The sequence below is a fragment of the Pistacia vera genome, unplaced genomic scaffold (assembly GCF_008641045.1).
Source record: "Pistacia vera cultivar Batoury unplaced genomic scaffold, PisVer_v2 Contig140, whole genome shotgun sequence".
Taxonomy (NCBI): Eukaryota; Viridiplantae; Streptophyta; class Magnoliopsida; order Sapindales; family Anacardiaceae; genus Pistacia; species Pistacia vera.
The window spans coordinates 1,985,780-2,005,476 of NW_022195467.1; the positions used below are offsets into that span (position 1 = coordinate 1,985,780).

General features: G+C 35.1%; 2 protein-coding genes across 2 annotated transcripts; both read right to left on the minus strand.

Moving 5' to 3' along the window:
• Positions 1–11,575: 11,575 nt before the first annotated feature.
• On the minus strand, positions 11,576–13,314 carry LOC116123211 (G-type lectin S-receptor-like serine/threonine-protein kinase At1g11330). Its single transcript, XM_031409009.1, has 6 exons — positions 13,176–13,314; positions 12,897–13,060; positions 12,620–12,830; positions 12,269–12,506; positions 11,980–12,133; positions 11,576–11,884 (listed from the first exon to the last, which is right to left on the minus strand). Exons 1-6 carry the CDS (start codon positions 13,312–13,314, stop codon positions 11,576–11,578), a joined length of 1,215 nt encoding a protein of 404 aa, XP_031264869.1.
• A 708-nt stretch (positions 13,315–14,022) lies between these two features.
• Positions 14,023–14,898, minus strand: LOC116123212 (L-type lectin-domain containing receptor kinase S.4-like). Its single transcript, XM_031409010.1, has one exon. The coding sequence runs from the start codon at positions 14,896–14,898 to the stop codon at positions 14,023–14,025; it is 876 nt and encodes a 291-aa protein (XP_031264870.1).
• Between the last annotated feature and the right edge of the window lie 4,799 nt (positions 14,899–19,697).

Consider the following 19,697-nt stretch of genomic DNA (forward strand, 5'->3'; position numbering starts at 1 on the left):
AGAGATTTGTGCTAATTCATGTTACTCAATAGTATGAATGTAGCGTAGACTGAAAGCTACGAATTATTTGTCTCGTATACTTCTCAACCGATCCAGGCAATATCTAGTAGTCTAAGATTTGACAGAATGTTTTGTTTTCTTGTGAATTTTCATTGAATCTCACTTTTACTTCTGCACGCATTGCAAATCTTTGAAAAAGAATCCATTTTCAACTTCTTAAAAGCGCATCCAATGCACCCAAACGAATCTTAATTAAGAAGCAGCAGCAGTTAATGGTGGTTCTTATATGAGTTAAGAATAGCAGCATTGAGGGCAAGAAGGTTGAAGGCTCAGCTTATGCAGACTTTAACTAATCTTTCAGGATCCTGAAACTACCGATCAAATAAGACTTTTAGTGGCTACCCCTATTAGCATCCGAGAAATGATTCAAATTCAAGATCTCTTGAGTAATATACCAAGAGTCCATATCAAACCGCTCGGTCACCAAAGGTAGTTAAGAAAGTTGAGGAGATTACCCTTTTTTTTTTTTTTTTTTTTTTTTTTTTTTTTTTTTTTTTTTTTGGTTTTTTTAATTTACTTTCCTTAATTATATAATAAAAACTGGTATTTTAAGTAAAATTTATTTAATTGGCGTTCCAATGAAACTTTTTTCTTAATTATTGTTTTTTGGAGACATTTATGACTTTTAATTTTATTATATTAAATTTAATAACAATTTCTTCCAATAATATTCAAAAAATTAAGTTTTATAATTAAAATAGTATGATACTATTAGCCTCCCATATTTTATCTCTTTAGTCCCGGTAATTATTAAAATTTTAATTACAATTTTATCATTTATTAAAATTATTGAATAAGACACAAAAGAGTTACACGTTTAAAAAATTTATTTCATCTCTCAATTGTAAACCAATAAATCCTTTCTATTTTCTAATAACAAAGTCGAAATTTATGCAATTGAAAGAGTTTAATCAAGATCATGTAAGTACAATAGAGACGCAATTTATGCTTTGCAATTGTAAATTGATTTGTTAATTTTTATTTTCTTTCTTCCTCTTATGCACTTCCCAAAATTTATAAATTAGTTTGATGTGTTTAATTTCTTAATTATTACTTCTATAATCTTGTAAGTTAAATGGGCCAAAAATCGTACTAGACTTGTTAGGCCCAATAACGAACTAACTATATTACGATCCAGTGTCTTAACCTAATCCCGGATGAGACTATGTTTAAATTCACCTTATGGATTGATCACCCCATGAGATGGGCCTTTTTACAAGTTAAGCTAAATTGTGCTCTAGCCCATTAGCCCACATTTGTCCCAAAATAGGAATCAGAATCATATTTACTTTCTACTTCAATCAAGATCCAAGATCTTACTCTAATTGATAGTCCTAATCCGATAAAGGCAAGTCACAAGATTTCTTTCCTAACTCGAACTCCTCTAACAAGTAGGACTAATAGTCCTATTAAGACTCAAGCTCCCTTGAACTCCTATATAAACAGAGGTCAAGCCTCTCATTATGCATTCAGAAATCACCCATAGTTTTAGCTCCTAGATTCTTACTCCTAAGAATCTTTGTTTTCCTTGCCATAAAGCTTAGTTTCGACTAACTTTACCATCTTTAGCCACCACAAAGCTGTGGTCTGACTACTTTGTTTTAGTCTAGCTCTAGTCATATTATGGTAAACCCTTTCCCGCTCTCAGCCCTCACTAAAATGCCTTCATTGCCATAATTGGTTCGCTCATATTCCAAACCGCAAGCCATTTGCTGTGGTACGACCGATTAGTCAGAGATTTTTCTGATGAAGAGTAGGTACTAAATCAGGCCCTCCTTCTAATGTCAAACTGTTGATGCTTGGTTTTGACACCAATTATTCGCACGTGAGAAATGCTAAGCGGATTTAGAAGTCACATGTGATATGAGAATATTTAGTTAAATAAAGAGTGAAAGACAATGTTCAAAGTGGTTCGGATGCTCAAAAGCGAATTCTACATCCACTGATATTGTATTAATGAAAGTAAGGTTAGGTCGCGTGCAGCGAGCTGAGTTACAGTTTAGAGAATACAAAAGAGAGAGAGAGAGAGAGAGAGAGAGAGAGTTAATAAGCTATTCTAGAGTAAAATTAGTTAATCCCGCAAATGGGAGGGAAGTCTTCTATTTATAGTGGGATAAACTAAGGTAATGATTACTAAATCTACAAGTGGGTAGGTACCATGCAAATCCTTCTCTATGTCCCATTGTTCACTTGCCCGAGTGATTTCCTGTACTTTCGTAGGGATTAGACACGTGGACAATTTTCAACCATTCACTAACCTGGCGCTCACCCACTGTACTGACAATGACATGCCACTTGCGTCATTATGCGACGTGGCCGCATCTGAACGGTCGTAGAACTTTCTCAAGTTCTGATCACCCTATATTGACAAGACTCTACGTCAGTCCTATTTTTTCAGGCATAACAATCTCCAACACTAAAAGTCTAAACTGAAGACATCAAATTTCGTAGAGAAGATGCCATCTCTAGCATATTTAGGAGCCATATAACCATTAGATTTTATTCATGAAGAAATACAACCAGTTAGTATATAAACAAATGAATAATTAAGGTGCTGCAAAATTTACTTCTTGTAATAGGGAAAATTCTTAACTTTATGATATACTCACCATGTTCCGACGATTCTATTTGTACTTGCATCAGATTCCGTTGTAGTGAAAATCTTTGTTATACCGAAATCATATATCTTGTTTTTGTCCAGCAATATATTGCTAGATTTCAAAAATCTATGAATTATTGTTAGTCTTGAGCACTTATGGAGATAGAACAATCCTTGAGCAATTTCCATTTGTCCATTTGTAGAGTTCTTGAACTGGATTGGCAAGCTATAGAGTTTAAATGGTTTCGTGAGATTGGAAGAAAATGAAAAGTATTTTAGGAGTTTTTTTTTGGGGGGGGGGGGGGGGGGGGCACGGGGGGGAACTATTATCCCACAACTTACTTGAGGTTCTACTTTAAGTCACTTCTCTCCACATTTGAAAAATTATCTAATATCTTCCCTCATTGTTAATAGTTGATGGATAACTTTTCATATCCTTTGGGGTGTGAGTGATTTTTGTTTCTTTTAACGAGAAAAGGGTGGAAGAAACATGCAGAGAAACAGACATCCTATGTTTTTAATCACAATTTCACATGCTGTGTGGGGCATGCATGCAGCATGAGGAATGTCACTTTAAAATAATGCGTGTGATTGGATGTAATTAGACCAAACTTCAGGTAATGTTTACATATTATAGCCTTTACGTCAGTCAATCGTTGACCATTATATATATTAGTGACACCATCAGTAGCTCTACTGGGGCCCCATAATACGGGGATGTCCAAATAACTGGTATTAATAAATAAATAAATCTTTAACATAAATATATATGTTGCTATCGTTTACTTGAGTTGGACATTAACTACGGCCGAATTAAGGAGCTTTATCAAATAATGCCTTTGTTTGAAATTGAAAAGTTTGTAATACTACCAAACAAATGTCAGGTGTCAACGTGGAGGCAGAGATGTTGAAAGATTGGACGGCCAAAGCCGGAGCATAGCAATGTATACCATAATAGAATTTGTGCAGAAGACAAGTCAAAAAAAAAAAAAAAAAAAAAAAAAAAAAAAAAAAAAACCCTAGAATCTTGAAAGAAGAACAATTACTGAACTTGACTCACTTTCGTTTTCTTGAAACAATCCTTGTATAGGTAAATTCAGGGAAGTTGCAAGAAACTCATTCTAGAGGGCCAAGATGTTAATTAAACTTAATAATATAATTTTAAATAAATTTATAATAAATTATATATTTGGTATAAATTATATAAAAATATAAGTATTTATTTATAATACTCTTTATAATTAATAAATTTATGATTGTGTTTGACGTTATAGAATAAACTTATAATACTTTAATGAATGTAAAACAAAACCAAGAAAATTTACTAATGAACAAGTTATTAAGCCAACACAAATAATAATACTTCCAAATTAAACTACAATAAACTTTATATTAATAAAATATTCAAATATTTATCTAGCATTTACATTAAAATATTATAACTTTTGTTTATAATTTCACTTTTATATTCCAGTCCCTTAAAATAATGCATCAAAATACATCTTTTTGATATTTATCTTTTTTTCCAACTTCAATATTTTGATATGGCTCATCTGTTGATAGTCTATATGGTTATAACGAATTAGGAATAGTGTCGATAGACACACAATCTCAAGTTCGATTTTTTATCTAAACGTTTATAATTTAAATGAGAGGTCGTGACAGTAGATTGTAAACTAACCCTTATATATAAATAGTGGACTAGAAACTTATGTTAAAGAGCAGCAAAGCAAAATCAGTAGACTGGGCCAAGATTTTTCATCACTAAGGTTGATGATTGACATTTGTAAGAGGACGCTGGCTACTTTAGGGCGACATTATGATAAAAATAGTAGGGAGAACGGCATTTTTCCACCTAAGGTTTGGCAAAACGACACTTTTCCACGCATTAAGTTTCAAAATGATACTTTTCCACCTATTATTATATTCGGTTAGAAAAATCCGTTACTATTTATTGTAAAGACGAAAATACCCTTTACTATTTGACTTTAACAAAATTATTATTAAAATTTGACTGTATTTGACCAATGGAATGTCCTTTTAACCTTTATTAATAATTATCTAAATAATACATTTTGAAAATAATCTTCAATGTTCATCATTAATTATAAATTAATCCATAAATCCACCATCATTAAAACAACTTCAATTAATAAAAAATTAGTATCATTTTAATAAAAAAAGTTAAACTTAATCTTTATTTCAACAATATTTACAGAAGTCTTCCAAAACAGATTTCACAAAAATCTTACAAAAAAAAATTGTACAAAAATTTGCATCTTAAAGAGATGAAGCGAAAGTTGCAGTTGCAGATGAAGAAGAAGTTTGGTAAAATCGGAATTGTAGCTCTTTTACAAATGCTTAAGGGGATGCACATAAACTATTCAAGTAAATGACTAATACAATCTTTCATTCAACCAAGATTTGCAGAAACTACCAACTCCCATTAATTTAAACTCTAACCCAAATTCATCCAGATTCGCCAGAAAAAATCTCCTCCCATTAATTCAAACTCTAACCCAAATTCATCAAGATTCGCCAGAAAAAATCACCTCTTATTAATTCAAATACAACTGAAATTCATCCCCCATCTTAACACCACATTCAAAATTCATCCTCCATCCCAGCTCGATAATCAAATTCATTTTACATCTCAACTAAACAATCACAGTCATAATAAGCACAAGAGCAGAAAAAGAAAGAAAAAAATCAAACCCATGAAACCCATTACTGAAACCTATGAAAAAGAAAAATGAAACTGTTCTTGTCTTAGTGACAACCCATATGACGTGTAGAGGAGAAAGATAATGCTGGCCAAGCTATGGATTTAATGCATTGCTTTATTATGAGTACTTCAAATTAATTTCATACAAACTATAAAGACTTGTCACAGTTCAAAGATCGGTCATTGGAGTCTCGGGGATGGACTATGGCATGAAGAAGAGGCGTTGTGGAAGAGAGAAGTCATGTGGCTCAGGACAAGATTCGACCTAGCCTTGTGTTGGCAAAGCCCCGCGACTAAGGCCAAGATACGACCTTGCGTCTACTAAAATTTAACAACTAAAATTCATATACAAACTCTTTTAACAAACCCACACAACACAAAATCCAACATCCAACAAACGGAAAACACCCTTTCAAGAATCACAAACCCATAGACCGTAAGATCCAAAATAAAAAATGTTTTCGGGAAAAGAAAGAGGGTTGCGATGTCGACGCCAGTGTCACCGCAGAGCTGGGTCTCTGTGATGCTACCTCCAATGCGATTTGGTTGGCTGTGAAGCTACGTCCAGTTGCGAGTTCGGTTGGTGGCGTCGCAACTGGACCAACTTGTGGTTGAAGGTTGCTACGCTGCCAATCCAGCTGGTGGTTGCAGGTTAGGCCGGCGTCACAGCCTCCAGCGTAGAAGGAAGAGATGATGGCGAAAAAATGATAAGAAAAAAAGGAAAAGAAAAAAATAGATGGAAAAGAAACGAAAAAGGGAAAAGTTACACGAACCATATTTCAATTTTTAAATTTTGACTTTTGCAGCTTTAATGTAAATTGACCATTTGGCCCTTATTCAGAACGGTTTTCCTTAACGAAACATAACGGTGGGTGAAAAAGTGTCGTTTTTAAACTTGATAGATAAAAAAATGTCGTTTTGTCAAACCTTGGGTCGAAAAATGTCGTTCTCCCAAAATAGTACTACCTGGGTCATAGTGGCGATGTTAGCTCAAGTTTTTTTTTGCTTATCATGGTGATCAACACATTCGTTGATCCCATGGGGGGTGCTAACTCAATAGCAGATTGCACATTTGATTTTTGGTACAGATTACACTTGTTTTTGAATCTGAGCCCTTTTTTGCAGTTGGCCTCGGTGTTCACGTTGTTTAGGCCTATTAGAGGATAGTGCTTTTGTTCAGAAGGCTCGTAAATCCCTCTCGATACTTTTGCGTAGGCCTGTTAGAGGATTGGTTTCGGTCCGGTTTGGTTCGATTTTTTTTTTTTTCAGCTGCTGTCTTGGTCCTGTCCAAGGTTCTCTTCCTGTAAAAGGGAGTCCCCTTTCTTAGGTTTTATTTTTTATTCTTTTATAAATTTACCATTTACCTTAAAAAAAAAAAAAAAAAAGTTTGTAATACTTATACTATTTTCAATCAATCAGCCCCTAACGTGTAACAAATTTATTAAAATTTATACACATGATAAATACTTTTACCTTCTTACGTATTAAATAAATAAGACAATTGACTTAAAAAAAAATTGAGCAATGTTGACTTAAAAAAAAAATTGAGCAATGTTCAGTGATTGTCATATTTTATATTAGAATATATAAGTGTTAACTATATTAGTAAAAAGGTCATTTCACTCGCTGAATTAACAAATTTATGAGTTTTATTAACTTTTTAAAATACGTGAGAGGGTAGATTAATTTAAAAAATGAAAATTATGCTAAATAGCCCATCCTAAAAAAGTCCCCTAGAAATAACACTCAGCCAAATTTTGACACCTTTAGGACCAAATTATTCATCATCTATAAAGTACCTACCAATACCTATCAATTGGTTATCACCTGGCTAAACGAGCGTGTGGCTGGGTACTGGTCGGGTTCAAACGGGTGTGGGTCTCATGGGTACGGGTTCAAAACTGGTCCAAAATATTGGACCCGCACACTACCCTATGCGGGTAATTGTGGACCTACGGGTACTCATACTGTTCACTTTGGTTTTCAGTTTTTACAATTAAACCCCCACAATTTATACATTTTTCATTTTTTACAATCATACCCCATTTACCCAAACACCTATATCCAACCCACCAAACAACCTCTAATCTATTTACCAAACATCCCTTATCCTACCCACCAAACAACCCCCTCCTTGATCGCAACGCACTCCAAGAACACCATTCGATTTCAAGCTTTCAACACCATCACAGATCACAATTCATTACTGCCATCAACCGCCATTTCAACCACCATCATCATTCCCCATCCCTCAAACACTTCAAATTGAAAAGCAAGAAACCCAAATAAAGAATAATCTCAAAATCAAAACCAACATTAAATCATCAACGAAATAACCAAAAACACAAACCCCATACCAACACCACCACCGTCACAATCATCATCAACCATCCATGGCTTGAAGTCGTTGCCTTCACATCGTTTGAAGCCGCAACGGTGCCCTTGCTCCAAGTCGTTGTCGTGGCCTCGCTCGGAGGTACGGCGGTGGCTTTTGAAGGGGGGGTTTGGGTGAGTGATGGGGTTGCTAAGGGGTAAGGGGAGTGGAAGGAAAAGTAGTGGGGAAGGTGGGTTTCAACTTTGATTTTCTTGTATTTTTTGTTATGTCTCTATAGTTTTTGGGGATTTTTCATTGTAAGGGTTTCAGAGTTAGAAGCGCTAGACCAGCCGTAGATTAGAGAATAGAAAAATGTTAATTTTTTTTTTTTTTTTAATTATAGGGGTACCCATGGGTATACTTGACCCACCCATCAGAAAAACATGTTGGGCCGGATAGAGGTCCAATTTTCACGGGTCTTTAATTTCACAAAAGATGAATTAGTAATTGAACCCCCGTTAAATAAATTTTTATTTATTTAACGGGGGTTGCGGAGCAGAGAAAGAGAGGTGCGCATGGGCGAAGAAGTGAGGGTTTGAGTCGGGTTGAATGGGTTGGTTGAAAGCATGTTCGTTTTGTTTAGTTCTAAGTTCCGTGTCAGTCAAACTTCTTCTCGCTTGGGGCTCAAGGGCTTGCCAATCTCACTCTCATACTCAAGTTTGCATTTTTGAATATATATGAACTTATGTGGTACTCCTCCGTTTCATGTTAATTGACGTTTTGCGGAAGTATCTTTTTGCCGAAATAAAAGTTATTTGACTACTCAACCCTCCCTCTCTTTCTGGACGAATTCCCCTGTCCCCTCTATTCCACTTTTTCTTTGCCCTTATGTCCTCTCTCTTTCTCTATCTCTGCCCTTCATCTCCTCTCCCTCTCTCTCTCTCTCTCTCTCTTTTTTCTTTTTTTTCTTTTCAAATGACGGCAGTAAAAGAAAGGAATAGGAGAAAGAAAATGACATATAATATTGAATAACAGTCTCACACTTGGATATAGCGGAAGAATCAAAATTTTCCCCTTGCAATTTCAGTGAAAGAGTTAATATGAGGAGAGAGAAAATTGTTTTCTTATAAATTATGCAAGGCCTTAAAACATCACTTAATATGAAACGGAGGGAGTATTATTCTTTCATCCACACCTTATTTATTTATATTTATTAAGTATTTAGTTAATTTAGATATTTTAGTTTATGCAAAGAATATTTTTTTTCTTTGTCTCCCCTGAGAGGTTTGAAAATGGACCATTAAATATATAGGGTGCGTTTGGTTTAGTATTTTGGATAGGATTTTAGGGATAGTATTGGGTTATTGGATATGGGAGTATTACGAGGTAAATTTTAAAAATTTATAAAAAAGCCCTTAGATTTACTAATTTAACTAAAGACCCTAACATGTAAAATGACAAAAACACCCCCATATCTGCAGTGTCAGATTCCGGCCACCACCGCCGGAATCTGACCGGAAAATTTCGTTACGGCACAGACTTGTCGGATCTGTGCCGTAACACGTCGTTATGGCCTTTTCCGGCTAGATCCATGGTGGATCTGGCCGGAAAAGGCCAGATCTAAGGTTTGTAATGGCCGTCGAAAGCCGGAAAAGGCCAAACGACGGCCATCTTTAGCCGTCAGAGACGGCCAAAGATGTGGCCGTCGTTTTCGGTCAACGACGGCCAAGATTTGGCCGTCGTTGACCGTCAACGACGGCCATTTCTTTGGCCGTCGCTGACGGCCAGATCTGGCCTTTTCCGGCCAGATCCGTGGTGGATCTGGCCGGAAAAGGCCACAGCGGTGAACTTCCGGCCATTTCTGGTCGGAAGTTTGGCCGTTGTACAGATTCCGGCTATCACCGACGGTGGTTGCCGGAATCTGACAAGTTGGGTTAATGGGGGTGTTTTTGTTAATTTTTAAACTTTTTTTTCAGGGGGTATTTAGTGAAATTAATAACCTTATGGGGTTAAAATGTAATTAAAAAAAATAGGGTAATATTTTGAGAATATTGTACCAAACGCTATTTGAAAAATAGGATCCAGAATAGGGATAAAAATATTAAACCAAACGCAGCCATATATATTCATTCGCTCACTTTTGGGTGATTGAATGGTTTAATACGGACTCCTGGGTGTAATTTATTACTTAAAAATTTTGAGTTTGAATCTCTTCTCGATTGTTAATAGGGATAGTCACTGGAACTCTTACCTGTTTGATAGTTTTAGGGTCCAAGAGATTAGTTGAGATGTGTATAAACTGGTTTAGAGACTCCCGATCATTAAAAAAAAAAAAAAAGACCATTAAATTGTTGACGGGATACGTTATTAGGGAAATTCTTAAAATTTTTAGCACATCATCAAGGCATTACAGAAATAATAATGGGCCGGGTCGGTCATTGATATAAATGAACCATATTTATCTTTAACAATGGGCCAGAAAGTGGACATGTGAATCTCTTCCTAAGCAAATCCATTTGAAATTTTGTTAACAGCGCTATGGCTCTTCTAACCCCGTTATTTCAAAATTTTACATGATATGACTATAATACCCTTTTGAAAATCCATAGTCTATTAACAAATGATTCTTCAATCAAACTTTGATAACACAAACGAACATGCAAATCCATATATTCTAACTATATGGCGGTAGTGTCATTTAGGGGTGATTGGTTTTGGATATCCTACATTTTTTTAAGGAATGGGAACCAATTGATTTGGGTTCCAAGAACATAGGCTTGTCTCGATTGCTAGTCAGAAGGGCTCATTACTATGAACACCTTGGTACAATGTTCCATGTATACCACTAATTGGTGGATCCTTTAGTGGTATTAAGACTATCAAATCGTAAGGTGAATTGCCTATTTCTAGAAACAAGAGAATAGAATTATCAAGTATATCACCTGGGTTGAGAGTCTGTTGTTGCAGCAACATGAAAATGATCAAAAAAATTGGTCGATACTGTTGTTTTCGTCAGCCCTTGATAATTAATCTGATAAGAAAAGGTGGTACATGACAACACTGAATGAGATGGTACTCTTACATTGAACAACAAGCTTAATGAAAGCAGAGTAGCCTTTATGTGTGGCATTTCTTCCTCTCACCCTCTGTTTTTAACTTTGATTCACCAGTCCTAGAAATAATCTTTTAAGTCTAGGTTGAGCTTTTCTGAGTGTAATGAGATGACATGGTAAGTGAAATACTGCATTATTGTTGAGTAGATGAAGTAATTATACATTAATATTTGGATTCAAATCCAAAATGCTTACTTATTTTGTATACAACATTACTCTTTCTTGAAAAAAAGGTCGACCGGAAAAGTATTTTCATTAGATTGTATCGAAACAGGTGTTAAATTTGTGTGTATACATCATCCTGGAAATCCCAATAAATTCAGAACTACATAAGAATGAGCTCCACCATCAAATCTTTCATTATTATAAGTGGGAAAGCTTCACAGAGTCCAGCAAATGCAAGACTTTGACTAGAAATACACTGAAACAATGGCAAGAAAGGAAGAGTAAAAGAGAGCTTTTATTACTACAGTTCACCTTACTCAGTAAAATACAAAGAAAAAAGATCCAATTTAAACTAGTGGGAAGAGATACTAGAAGGCCATAGATTAGCAAAAATATCTCCTGAATTCATGCTCTGATAGTTGTGTGAAGAGTGCAGCTACAACTTATTTCCAAGTAGGACTGTGAGATGTGTCATAGCTGCCTCATAAGTGGCTGTGTCTTCACCAGGTGGAGCTGATGGTAAAGTCAGTTATCTTACAAAAGGATTTCCAATCTTTCTTTCGTGTCCTGGAAAAAAAAAAAAAATTGTCCCTTTGTCTTCATCGTGGATCCATTATAGATATAGTTAAGTTATTTACTGTATTCTCTGCCCTGTTTATTCCACTCGCACTGTCTACAACAATCTTTCTTTCAATGGAAAATGCAGGCTGTTTTGGCACGGGTAATTTTACTCCTTCACTTGTTAACATAGAAATAACACCTGACATGAGAGGTCTGTCCATTGGATTGTGTTCAACACAAAGCAAAGCCAAGTTAATGCATTTCAAAACTTGCTCTTCACAATATGAATCATGTAGTGTTGGATTCATTAGTTCTAAGGCTACACCTTCTTTCCACAACTGCCATGCCTGTGTCAAAACCATTGAATATTAAACATTGAGATAAATAGAGGTTAGTAATTTTAACAAATCAAAATAGCAGCAGTGCTACATTATGAACTTACATATGCAACGAGGTTGAGAGGTTGACCATCATAAAAGATATTGTTGTTGGACCTTCTACCACTTATGATCTCCAAAATTAAAACTCCGAAACTGAATACATCGGATTTCTCAGAGAAGATACCACCTATAGCGTATTCAGGAGCCATATAACCACTAGATTTCATTCGTAAAGTAGAACTAGTTATTATGTGAAAAAAAAAAAAAATGAATAATCAAGTTCATTGGAGCAGCAAACTTTAATTTCCACACAAATTCAAAGAAAGGTTCTTAAATTTATAATTTACTCACCGTGTGCCTACAACTCTATTCGTATTTGCTTCAGAAAGAGTTGTGGTAAACACTTTTGCCATACCAAAATCAGATATTTTGGGATTCATATTTTTGTCAAGTAATATATTGCTGGCTTTCAAGTCCCTATGAATTATTCTCAGTCTTGAATACTTGTGTAAATAAAGTAGTCCGTGAGCTATTTCTTCAATGATGTTAATATATTTGTTCCAATCAAACAACTTCCTTTTAGATTCATCTGTTATAATGAAAAAAGAAAGGTTTGAGCAACGTGTAACATAATAATCAAGTACAAGTTTCAATAATGTGAAGAAACCAAGCATAGATAGTTAAAGAAATAAGCATATATACCAAAAATATACGTGTCAAAGCTTTTATTTGGCATGTATTCATAGACCAATATTTTCTCATTCCCTTGAATGCAGAAACCCAAGAGCCGCACCAGATTGGTGTGCTGTAACTTAGCTACAATTAAAAGATCATTCTTGAACTCCACTAGGCCTTGTTTGGATCTTCCTGATAGCCTCTTTATTGCTACCTCTTGCCCGTCAGGCAACAAACCCTGAACAATAATAAATAGTCATTGCTTGATATGTTAGACATAAGCCTTTAGTGAAAGCAAATATACCTTGTAAACAGGTCCAAAACCACCCTCTCCAAGTTTAGTTTCAGATGAGAAATTATCTGTAGCTAGCATAATGGATGACACTCTATATACTTTCAAATTGACGCCTTTCTTTCCATCGATCTCAAGCTCCTTTGCTTCACTCATTAAGTCAAACATAAACTTTGCTGTTTGGAAATTGAAAAGAAAAAGTTTGATCAGCTTGGCATTCAATAAAATATTTAATCATATTTATTTGCTCTCCATTCCATATATATATGGTTAATTTGTTGTATATATTACCTTCTAGTCGAAATGTTCGCCATCTAATGAAGAAAAAGATACCCAAGACGAGTATAACGATTAATCCAACCACTATAGCAAGTGAAATCCCCGTCCATTTCAATATCTCAGGAGCTGCAGCACCCAATAGCAAAAACATTTACTCAGATAAAAATATTGTCTTGATCCATTTCTTTTACCAGTTTTATTTACTCAATTAAGTTTGTATGTAGTAAGATATAGAAATTAAAATTACAATATTTTTTCATTGGGTTCTCATCAAACTCAATTATTTTACCTAGGCGTTTAATTCTATCCACATCAATTTACTATTTTAGAAAGTTTTAAATATCTTATTAAAGGGTTTTTATACTTCGTAATTAGTTAGGTTTAATAATCTCAAGAGGATCTATAGTACGAAATTATATATAAAATTGAATAATATCCTAAAGAGGGTCTATGATAATAATCTTTATTCCTAGCAACTCCTAAATAAACCTAGCTTGGAGCTAATTATACTCAAAATACAAGTATACACTAAATCTAAAATGAAAACAAGTGAACAAGGGACAGTTAATCCATTTTATAAATTATAAAGAGGATGAGTACCGGAATTCATGAGGAAATAACCCTCCAATACAACAGACGAATATCCTGTTTACCAAATAATAATAATAATTCTCTCATAAAAGTTTTCTTTGAAATACTAATAATAGTCCATGCTAAACTGGAGAAATAGAATTTTGACTAAAAGCACTAAGAAAGAGGTAGATTCTGATTAATAATAATCCTTACTAAGGACTTGTTAATTTGATTTTAGGTTTGTTGTTTTTCAGGTGAACACACAGTAAAAGATATATTTCTCGAATCAAAAAGTTTTTGTTTGGTATTTGTACAAACCTGTCTGCTTTTTCTTGTCCGGGATTGGAGGGAGGAAAGAGAGATCAAGAGCTCTAGCTTCTCCATTGATTTTAAAACTCCAGCCTAAAATATAATGAGAACTAGAAAGCAGTCCTGTTGCAGAAGAGAAGCCAATATACATGAACTCATGAAAGATTGGCGAAAGATTGACGTTAAAAGACAAGAGGGGCAATCTTGGTTTGGAAGAATTTGGAGAGATGGTGACATTTAACAAATTTTCAGATGCACTGTAATCGATCCAAGCCAGGATTGGTGCTCCACTCTTGAGATTCAAATTTTGTTTCGTTGAACTGTCATCGAAGTAGGCTGCAGTTGAAGAGACATTCGAATTCAAGCTGTTGATGTCGATGCCAACATGGTTGTCGTCAATATCTCCGAACTGAAAATCTTGAACTGTATCAAACTCAACGGCAAATAAATGATTTGAGAAGTTTCCCGTATTGGTTTCATTGAAGAGGCCTAGGTACTGACTTGGACGACCTTTGAGGTCTTTAGATGTTGAGATCGTGAAGGCGAGGCCATGGCCACCAAGTTTTGGATATTGAGGGACAATAACCAGAGCAAAAGACGTAGAGAAAGAAAAGACTTGTCCATTTGTGGAGTTCTTGAACTGGATCGGCGAGCTATAGAAGGCTTGACCTTGTAAACGAGAGGTCTCGTTTGTTAAGCAAAGAAAACTGTTTTTCTCCATTTTTGCCTCTCGACGTAAGGTTATGTTGGTGCTCAAATCTTTGAATCCATGAAAAAAGAATTCATTGAGTTGGGATGATACTGGAGTGGAGAGAAACAAGAGAACAGAGAAAAATCTGAGAAAGTTGGCCATGGAAAGGACAAAAACTGAAAGATATTAATTTGGAAGAGACCTTATTGGGGAAACATAATTGGGCGAACGACTTGTACATACCCAAAGTTTACTGTAATGACAAATTGGTACCCAAAAAGTTTTGAAATGATAAATAGGTACCTTCCGTCATATTCTGTTAGTGATTTTTGTTTATTAATAGTGAAAAGACTAAAATGCCCTTCAAAGTTTCAATTTTTGTTTTTTATAAATTTAAAAATTTCAAAAAACCCCCTAAGTTTACAAATTTCACTAAATACCCCAATATATAAAAGTTTTATAAAATAACAAAAACACCCCCCACCGGCAAGTGCCAGATTCCGGCCACCTTCGCCGGAATCTGGCCGGAAAACTGTATTACGACACAGATCCGTCGGATCTGTGTCGTAACGTGCCGATCTTGCCTTTTCCGGTCAGATCCGCCACGGATCTTGCCGGAAAAGGCAAGATCTGGCCGTCGAAGCAGCAGCCAGATCTGGCCTTTTCCGGCCAGATCCGTGGCTGATCTGGCCGGAAAAGGCCAGATCTACTGCCAGATCTGGCCTTCGACGCCGCAGATGGAGTTTTGCGGCGTCGACGGCCAGATCTAGCCGTAGATCTGGCCTTTTCCGGCCAGATCAGCCACGGATCTGGCCGGAAAAGGCCAGATCGACGCGTTACGACACAGATCCGACGGGTCTGTGTCGTAACGCAACTTTCCGGCCAGATTCCGACGGTAGTGGCCGGAATCTGGCACTTGCCGGTGGGGGGGTTTTTGTTATTTTATAAAACTTTTATATATTGGGGTATTTAGTGAAATTTGTAAACTTAGGGGGTTTTTTGAAATTTTTAAATTTATAAAAAACTAAAATTCAAACTTTTAAGGGCATTTTAGTCTTTTCACTATTAATAAACAGTAATAAACAGAAATCACTAACAGAACATGACGGAAAGTATCTATTTGTCATTTCAAAACCTTTTGGGTATCAACTTATCGTTACGATAAATCTTAGGTATGTATAAGTCGTTCTCCCAACATAATTTTATGAAGGAGATAGTGAGTGGTAAGCTTCCAAGAAGGGAGATAAGTAGTCAAAGCGATTCATGTAAAGTCCATAAATGCGGCACTAGACTGAAATTGAATCCTGTATGGATTTATCTGTATGATTCTGGGAAGACCATACCCAACCCCATCAAACTATGGGATAGAACAGTCAGAGTATTAAACTAGCATTCCCTGATGATTATTTAATCTAATCCCTGCACAGGCTGCACTACGTACTGATTCGATTCGATTGAGATAAGAATTTTCTTCATTCTTAAAATGATTAAAAATAAATATTGTGAAAGGGATTGGTAAAGCTAGCTCTTCTTTTTATGTTTTACTCTTTTCTCTTATTGGAATTTGCACATGCTCACATGAATTGCTGAGTAGATGTTTCTCCATATTATATTAAATTATGGAATCATTTGGGTTTAAATATCTTAAATTATGTAATTGGGCTAATTAATACGAGTAATTAGTTGACTTGAGTCAAATTCGGTTTGCCTTTATCACCCAAGGTTTAATTAGTTGACTTGAGTCAAATAGGCCTAATTAATGCAGTAAAGGAACTTTTTCCACGCAAGGTTTGTCTTAATGACACTTTTCCATCTAAAAAGTTTTAAAATATCATTCTCTCACCCAAAATTTATATTTCGTTAATATCTAAAATACACTTCACTTTCTTAGCTGATATTTGATGAGTTACCAAGAACCAAGATAAGAAGGATTTTAAAGAGTGGAGGCTGATAGATCGAATAAGGGTGATCGATTGAATATTCACCGCTAAAATCAGTCAAAAATAAGCTAAAAACAAAAAACTCTAGCTTTACGGTGATGTGATCGAGTGAGAAGGGTTTTGTAGGGAGGAGATCAGAGGTTTAAATTATGATGATAGAGAGAATTTTCTCTTTTAATATTGGCTTTGAGTCGTAACGAAATATTAAGTTTGAGTGAAAACTGGTATTTTAAAACTTTTTAAATGGAAGATTGTCATTAAAGCAAACCTTGGGTGGGAAAAAACTGTTTAATCGTTGTTGGGTAGATGTTTTCCATATTATATTGAATTATTGAGTCATTTGGGTTTAATTATCTTAAATTATGTAATAGGGCTCATTAATGCGCGTACTTAGTTGACTTGAGTCAAATTCGGTTTGCCTTTATCAAGTCTTCCCCTCTTTTATCAACTTTCCAATATAAAATGAATAATGTTATAGTCATTGAAGACTTATACCGAAATTTTGCATTGAATGACATGTGACTATCCGAAATTTTGCATTGAATGACATGTCACATAGTCACGTAACATATTAACAAATATTCTGTGAATAAACGACCATCTATTAAATATAGACAGACTTTCATGATTATTGAATGGCTGTTTATCTATAATGAACGCTCGTCCATAGTTTAAATTAAAAAAATTTGAAAACAAAAATCATGGATGTCTATCCATATATTATGGACGAGTGTCCTTACTGAATGGACATATGTCCCTATTAGATAGACGTCTGTCTATTGTTTAAATTAAAAAATTTTACACAAAAATCACAATGGACGGGCATCCCTATTAGGTGAATGCCGGTCCATTGTTTAAATTAAAAAAATTCATAGTCTCAACAAAATTGTAACAACAAGTGGACATGGATCTAATAAGAATAAAAAGCATGAAAGCAATGCATAGTTTTGGCCATATTCTTATGACATTTGTCCAATTACTTTGAATATAGACAACAAATTTAATGAAGGATAGCGACATTTACTTTTAGATATTGATTGAGGCTCAAGTGTTGTGTGTAAATTTTTTTAAATTAAATAATGGACACCTATCCATATAATATATGGACGGGCGTCCATGATTCTTATTTTAATTTTTTTTATTTTAAACAGTGGATGGGCGTCCATTCTAGGTAGACTCCCGTCCATAGTAAATGGACTCCCATCCATATTATATGGACGGGAGTCCATTTTTATTTTCTCATGGACGGGTGTCCATTATAGGTGAACGACCGTCTAATAATCATGAACGCCCTTCTATATTTGATGGATGACTGTTCATTCACGGAATATTTATTAATATGCTACGTGGCTGCATGACACGTCATTCGGTGAAAATTTTTGGTGTAAGCCTACGGTGTCCGTAGCATTATTCATATAAAAATATGAGACTTTGAACCAAGTAATAATTGATAGGCAAAAAGCAAAAGGAAATCACTGATTTTTTTTTTTCTCTCTTTTTCCAAATATATCATCCGTTATTAAAATCAAACAATAAAGCAAGAATTCGATGAAAATTCGGTGGGACAGCTACATAAAATGAAGTTTTAGTATTGTTGATATTTTTGTCAAACTTATGTTATGGTGGATAATGAATTGTTGATCAAATATGTGCACACATCGTTCTTTTGTGCAAGCATCTGCTGTCTGGCTTTTTTTGTACATGTGACGTTTTTCTTATATTATCTTGCCCATCAAGTTTTATCTCATTCATGCTTTTTGTGTGAGTTTTCTCTTTACAGGTGTTCACCTCTCCTCTTATGGTCTTGCAAGTTGGTGAGCTTTTGTTTGTGGTCCCAACAAAAGATGAAAGAGATTGTTCGTCACCTGTCTTAAAGAGATTGGCCAAGCAAGGATTATTTAAACCCATCTTCTTCTTCCTTGCATCTTTGAACCTAGTTTTACATTGTTTAGTTCTTTGATTTTTTACAGATCATTTTAGTCCGATTCCCTTCCTTGTTTATGGGTTTTTGTTCATTCATTGATGATCATATCTTAGCTTGTTGATGAGCATTTCTTTGGAACATGGTTCCTTTATTGTGAGCTAAAAGGAAGTTATTCTTCTTCCTTGTTTGTTTTTCTTTTTGAACCTGGTTATTCTTATTACTTGTGCTCTAAACTTTTCAAAGAGTGTTTTCCTTAACAGGTTCATTTTATGTTTTGGTGCTAAACCTTTATCGTCTTTCATCTTTGTTGAATGGCGGTTGGAACTTAGTTCCATTGTTGATGTTGGAGCATGGCTTCAGCATGTGAAGCTTGGGTGGAGCTCAAGCGTTCTCCGGGAGTGTTCCTGGTGTAAAGTGATCCTAGAAGCAACAAAGCATTAGAGATTTAGAGGGTGGTGTTTGGTGTAACATAGAACAGGGAATTCTCTTTGCTGTAGCTAAAATCAACTTTAAGTGATATCTTGTAATGTTTGTTATTATAGTGGATTAGCTTCGATCTGGACGAGGTCCCATGAATGTAGGCTAAGAGTGGTTTTAGTTGAACCATATATATGCTTGTGTGCTTTATTTTTACCGCTTATGGATATTGATTCATGGTTAACTTGGTAACCATTAATCAATTCAGTAAAATCTTTCGTTGCACTTTAAAAATGGGTATCCACGTTCACCAACTCTAACAAGTGGTATCACTTTAAATTATTAGGATTCATTCATAACAGCTTAATTACGAATGATACTTATCCGATATATTGATATTTTGGGAATAGTTATGGAAATGTAGTAACATTAATGCATGTGTAAAGTATATCATATCATGCATAAACATGAAACGGGTGACTCCATATCAGTTACACCACATCTACCAAGAAAAAAAAGGGTGACCTATGGGTGCACTCGGACCTTACTACCTGTAAGGTCTGAGTCCGAGCTTTATATTTCCTTACCCATTTAGAATTTTGACCCGTTTTGCCTGTACCATTTTAACCCGACCTGTATCCATCCGGCCCACCCGTTTGCCAGGTCTAATTAAGACCAAA

Coding starts and splice junctions, on each gene's coding strand:
- LOC116123211 (XM_031409009.1), bottom strand. CDS start 13,314: ATGTTTTTGCTATTGGGTGCTGCAGCTCCTGAGATATTGAAATGGACG. Junction 13,061..13,175: donor GCGAACATTTCGACTAGAAG/GTAATATATACA, acceptor ATTTCCAAACAG/CAAAGTTTATGTTTGACTTA. Junction 12,134..12,268: donor AATAGAGTTGTAGGCACACG/GTGAGTAAATTA, acceptor AATGAAATCTAG/TGGTTATATGGCTCCTGAAT.
- LOC116123212 (XM_031409010.1), bottom strand. CDS start 14,898: ATGGCCAACTTTCTCAGATTTTTCTCTGTTCTCTTGTTTCTCTCCACT.